Source organism: Dipteris shenzhenensis, chromosome 13 (assembly GCF_047967505.1).
Source record: "Dipteris shenzhenensis isolate YYH24624 ecotype China chromosome 13, Dip_SZ_1.0, whole genome shotgun sequence".
Classification (NCBI taxonomy): Eukaryota; Viridiplantae; Streptophyta; class Polypodiopsida; order Gleicheniales; family Dipteridaceae; genus Dipteris; species Dipteris shenzhenensis.
Window position 1 is genome coordinate 56,806,462 of NC_141608.1, and position 6,000 is coordinate 56,812,461.

The 6,000-nt window shown below is 41.3% G+C and overlaps 1 protein-coding gene across 1 annotated transcript in view; it reads left to right on the forward strand.

Annotated features, from left to right (window-relative positions):
- LOC147895631 (trihelix transcription factor ASR3-like) overlaps positions 1–5,411 on the forward strand; it is a 43,846-nt gene extending 38,435 nt beyond the window's left edge. Inside the window, exon 2 of the mRNA XM_087383934.1 lies at positions 4,926–5,411. Coding sequence (XP_087240060.1) covers positions 4,926–5,188 — 263 coding nt within the window. The 3' untranslated portion in view covers positions 5,189–5,411. The remainder of the gene's footprint in view (positions 1–4,925) is intronic.
- Positions 5,412–6,000: the final 589 nt, after the last annotated feature.

The window sequence follows — 6,000 nt, forward strand, 5'->3', positions numbered from 1 at the left end:
TGCTAAAACATTTTTGGCCTTGAGTAGACAGCAAGACACAAGGGGGAAAACTGAGAAAGCAAGCTCTAGATGCAATATACCTCTTGCTGAGGGATTTTCAAGCTGAACAGAAAAGACTGATCACTGTCTTGATTACTTAATCCTGTCATCTCCTTTGTGTGAGGGTTGACAAATCTCAAGCGAAGATTGCAGTGATGGCCTCACAGGAACTTGCTAACTTACCCCATTAGGGGATTTCAGGGCTTGTTGAGGGAGCATGATCTAGAGATGCAAATGCATACAGAGCATTGTTAGCACAGCTAGCAGAAGCAAGGAAGGACCTTCCTTTTAGCATGGTTGAGAACCTTGGTGGCGAGAAAGATGCATCATCTAAGGAAAGAGATAAGCAGAAAAAGATATCTAAATTTCAACCCCTTCTCTTTCCTTATATGATGCATCCAGGAAGAGTAAGAAGCCTTGCCATGAGGCAAAAAAAAGAGGAAAAGGGATGATCATGAAGAGAAGTCTCATTCCAGGAAGAAGAGAAGTAGGCATCATCACAAATCCCCAAGTTCCTCTTTCTCTTCTTCCAGCTCCCCCTCTCCATCTTCATCTGCTTCTTTTGGGTCACCTATGCTTAAGGCTAAAAAGAAAGGGGTGATTAAGCACAAGCGAGCTGCAAGCAAAGGTCTCTAAGCCTAAAGAATTCAAAGAAGGCTGTGAAATTTGCCACCTTTAATGGCCAATATGGTCACACAGAAAAAAAAGGCTATGCAGTTTTTTAGGCAGTTTGATGCTGCATTTGGTACATAAAAATTTTTGGAGTCTTCCAAATTGCACATGGTCAACTTGCATTTGACAGGGACAGCCAGTGCATGGTGGAGTGCCCAAACTACAGATGGCTCAATGCCAAAGATGGAAGGGCTTCAAGAAAGCCTTGTAAAACAGTTTGTGCCTAAGCAATTTAGAGACCACGTCTTCCTTGGTTGGGATAGCTGGCATATACAGTAGAGGTCTACAATTAGGAGTTTTGGGATGCCTATTTACAGGTTGCAAAAGATCTCTAAGAAAACCCAACTCAGGAAGTAGAGGGCTGGTTTGAATCCCAAGATACAGGCTGTGGTTAATACCCAACACATAAAAGGCATATAGGATATAATGCAGTCAGCCTCTGTAGCTAGTCTCATGCATATGTAGAATCCTGCCACCATGCCATTTTTACAGGTAGAGACTACTGAAAGAACGAAACATGATTTTCCCAGGTTTGAAAAGAAAGAGTTCGCTAAGGCTGAGAAAAAGGGATTTCAACCTCAGAAGCCGAGGGCACCAAATGCTAAGAGCATACAAGGGCAAGTCCTAGTTTACCCGTGAGCAGATTGTTTTTTTTTTTGCAAAGAGGGGAAGTGTTTTCGATGTGCAAACAAGGGGCATGTGGGTGCCTAGTGCCTTGAGAGGCCTTCGTTCTCAAGGGAGTAGAAGAAGCTACAAGTACTGTCGAGGCCAGTGGCGGGAGGAGTCCTGGATGTTTTGGGGCGAGTTAGTGATCTTGAAGCGAGAGAGTTATGCCTTGCTTAGGGAAACATTAGCAGACACCAGCAAGCACTCGTATTGTTTGACCCTGGGGCAACTATATTTGAGGACGTAGTTCTCAGATTGGGTATCAGGATTGATTAGTTGGGCAGGGCCCTGGATGCTAATCAAATGTTTCATGGGGATCCTGTGTGTGTTACTCCCTTGATTGGAAGCTTCGTTTGCATGTACAAAGTTATGTAGATTAGGAAGACTCCTTCATTTTCCCTCTCAAGCATCATGATGTAGTTCTTGCGATGCCTTCGTTTCAATGAAGTTATCTCTTCCCGAAAGAGTTTTGGATTTTGTATGTAGAGAAAAAATGCAACGGATTGTTGCTAGGAACTGAGGGGAGACCGTCCCATTGTTTCTGTTAGTAAAGCAATGAAATCTGCAGTTTCAGCATACATAGTTTTCATTAAAGAAAAAGATTGGGAAGTGCATGCTGAAATGAATGATGCTGATAAAGAAAAATTTCAGTTCTTGTAGGTTTTAAAGATTGCTTTTCAGATGCCTTGCCAAAGGAACTACCCTCTAAGAGACCAGAGGATCATCAGATAGAGCTTATTCCTGGCAATGAGTCACTCAATAGACCGCCTTACAAGGCTAGTGCCACGCAGAGAGGAGATTATGGCTTGGGTTCAGGACTTGCTATCCAAAGGGTTAATCCAGTCCAGCTCCCCTCCTTTTGTTTCCTTGTACTTTAAGTGCAGAAGAAGGATGGTTCCTTTCGTATGTACGTTGATTATCGCACACTAAACAAAATGACCATTAAGAAAAGACTATCTATTTCACGCATAGATGATGTGTTGGATTCACTTAGTGGAGCTTCTGTATTTAGTGGGATAGATATGAAAAGTGGCTATCTTCGAGTCCGCATACAACCACAAGATGTGCGCAAGACAGCATCCTGCACTACCTTGGGACTGTATGAGTATTTGGTAATGCCATTTTGGTTGACAAATGCCCCTGCTACCTTTAATAGAATGATGGATCGTATCTTCCGTCCTTATAGGCATTTCACTAGTACCTTCTTCGATGACATCATAGTCTTTTCAAAGTCCGAAGAAGAGCACAGGAACACCTTGTTATTGTCTTTCAAGTACTGCGTAATCATCAGCTCTATGCCAATAGCAAGAAGAGTGATTACTTTCTTCAAGAGATCCATTATTTGGGGCATATCATTTCCAGATGGATTGTGCTAAGATGCAAGCAATTCAAGAAAGGCTTGAGCTGAAAATTGTTCATCAAGTATGCAGCTTTTTGGGTCTTTGCTTGTACTACAGACGGTTTATCACTCATTTTGCTGACATAGCTGCTCCACGTCATGACTGGACAAAAAAGAATGCAGCCTTCAGATGACATGAGCCACAGAGGACTCCAAAGCAAGCTGACTACATAAATAATTTTTTGTAGTCCCCGATTTGTATAACTTTTTTGCTGTGGATTGTGATGCCTGCGTATGCAGCTTTTTGGGTCTTTGCTTGTACTACAGACAGTTTATCACGCATTTTGCTGACATAGCTGCTCCACGTCATGACTGGACAAAAAAGAATGCAGCCTTTAGATGACATGAGCCACAAAGGACTCCAAAGCAAGCTGACTACATGAATAATTTTTTGTAGTCCCCGATTTGTATAACTTTTTTGATGTGGATTGTGATGCCTGTGGAGAATGTGGGGGCTGCACTTTTTTAGAATGGCCATGTAGTGGCTTATGAAAGCCGGAGATTACAAGATGCTGAGAGGCACATGGGAATCTATGAAAAAGAGTTGTTAGTTGTGATACATGCCATTAATACATGGAAGCATTATCTCTTGGGTGGAGATTTTACTATTAAGACTGACCACCAAAGTCTACACAGACTCAGCTATCAAGGTATCATTTTCAGACTGTCCATACATTGGGAGCTCAGAATAGAGTGGCACATGCCTTGTAAGCAGATTGTGTATCATACGTTACGCAAGGGACCTTAGGGCAAGGTATTTTATAGGCACCTTGTCAAGTTCAAAAATTATTCGGCATTGAATGCCAAGTGGATGGATGAAGACATGCTGTCTGATTATCCACAAGTTTTGGATATTTACAAAGAAGATTTTCAATTGATTAGAAGCGGAGGGGATATCACTAAGTTGTAAATACTCCCAAGTAAAATATAGAGTTGAACTTTTATTTGACCATAGTTAAAGAGTTTGTTATTTAATTTAATTATGTTACATAGACTTCTTTTAATTGGTCAAAGCATTGACTTCGGTCAAAGACACTAGACTTCGGTCAGGGAGACTTGGTTTAGGTGAAAAGGGTTGACTTTGGTCAACCAAGATATCCCAACCTCTGTTAGAGAGATTTGGTTATAATTAAGGTACCTCAACCATTGGCCAAAGCCCCTTCATTATAGTAAAAGAGGGTTGACCTTGGTGAACCAGAGAAATTAATGTATGTGTGCTTGCGCATTGGTTTGTTTGGTGGGACCCCTTCAGAGACTAGGATTAGTCTAGAGTTCATTTTTTGCATGCAAAAGCTAACAGTTAATGGGTGCCATGGTGGTGTGCTTCTTTAAATTGTTGCAGGTACCAAGAGGGGTAAAAATACCCTATTCTTATGGAGCTAAGGGAGAACCTCACCAAAGGGTTTGACCATGGGGGTTGGAACGCCGCAGAGAGAGAGACCCAACCCAAGGCATGGATCTAGAAAGTAGTTAGTTTAGAGACACGTGGCAGCTTGCCAAATATGGAGAGCTTCTCTCTCCCTATGTAAAATGGATTCATGTAACAATAAGAACACAGAACTGAGTCTGTGAATTTGTACTCAGCAAGCATTCTGTTAATAAAATAACTTCAGGGGGGGGGGATTCCTAGCCTGTTGGCTCTGGGCCCTAATGTGCCTGTGAGTGAAGAGAGAGAGGACATTTGTGTAATTTTCATGAAGTGAGCGTTGAGCATGGATTGCTTCGTTGATTACTTCTTGAGCCAGTGTTAACGTAACAGTCATAGCGTGGATTGTATTCAAGAAGGTTGTGACTGTGTATGAGGGAGCACAAGGTAAAGCTATAATAGAAGTGTCCTATTTTGAAAGTTGGTGCCTCATGGAAAGTGTTCTATAGAAAGGGCATCCGAGTTTCTATCCATCTGAACTATCCATAAGGTAGAAAGGATCGAAGTCACAGATCATGACAAATCTATATTTGGAAGAGCATCCATGTCATTAGTGGTGCTGCGGACTTGGCTACTATTATTATTATTGGTTTGGAAGGTCTTTTGTTGTTCCGATCTACAATTGTTCTCTTTGTGAACTCGGATCATATATTTGCTCTCATGTATGTACACGAGTATCTTGTGGATTTTCATTTGTAAAGATGGTGTTCTATTTTTGTGCAGGTGTATTTGCTGAGGACCAGGCAGATGAAATGTATGGACGCAGGAAAAAGCGGCGTGCTGAAGACATGACTGTACTTTCTGCTGTGGAGACAACTGGCAGAGCCCTAGAAACCGTGCTGCTAAAAAGTGCTCAGGCACAGATTGATGCTTACAATAGAAATTGTGAATTGGACAGAATTCAAAAAAAATGTGTGAGTGATAATTTGGTTGGCGTCCTTGATAAGCTCGCTGAAGCTATTTCCAAAGTAGCCGACAGATTGTAGCAGTTGAGAGTCAAACTCGTACTCTACATGCAGCATGTCAGTAAATCTCCTGCAAAATCCCATGAGACATGTTGCTTGCTGAATTAGCAGACTGCTAATGAGTTAATTGTAAAGAAGATTTGTGTTAAGGAAGCACCTCCAAGGTATCCTCATTCTTGAGCCTTTTTCAAAGCAAGTAAAGCTTTTTTTTTGGCACTTAATAGATAAGACTAAACCATTTTTTCCCCCAGTTTCTGAAAGATTTTATTATTCCGTCTTTTTGTGGATTTACAATTCATCAGGATCTGTTGCCATGTATTTTACTAAGCTGCAATGACGGTAGGTTTAATTTGTTTCTAGAGATGAAAATCTTCGTTGCTTTTCATGTATTAGGATATCATCTTTGATGCTTTCGGTTCATTCCAAGTAGATCCCCACGTTAAGGTTGAAGGATAATGATACATTGGACTCAATGTGATCTGGAGTGCTACCCTTTGTATACCTCAGGACAAATGAACTAAGTGGGATATTTGTAGTTTTATAAACCATTAAAATCTATTGTGGATTGTTGTTTTAATTGCAATCTCATTGGCTTCTTGATGTCAGTGACAAAGATTGGGATGTTATAGGAGATGGCCTCTGCCCTGCATGAGGCAGCTTTGAAATGAGGGAGCTTTAAGGTTGGCGAGTAGACCTCTAAGAGTTAAGGCTGGAAAGATTCTTGAACAAAGGTTATGGGAGTAGGTTGAGATGTTTGGCTGTACGTCTATATCGATGCTTTTAATCAGATTGGCCCTTTCTGTGAGGTCTGATTCAATGCTTTTGTACTTTGT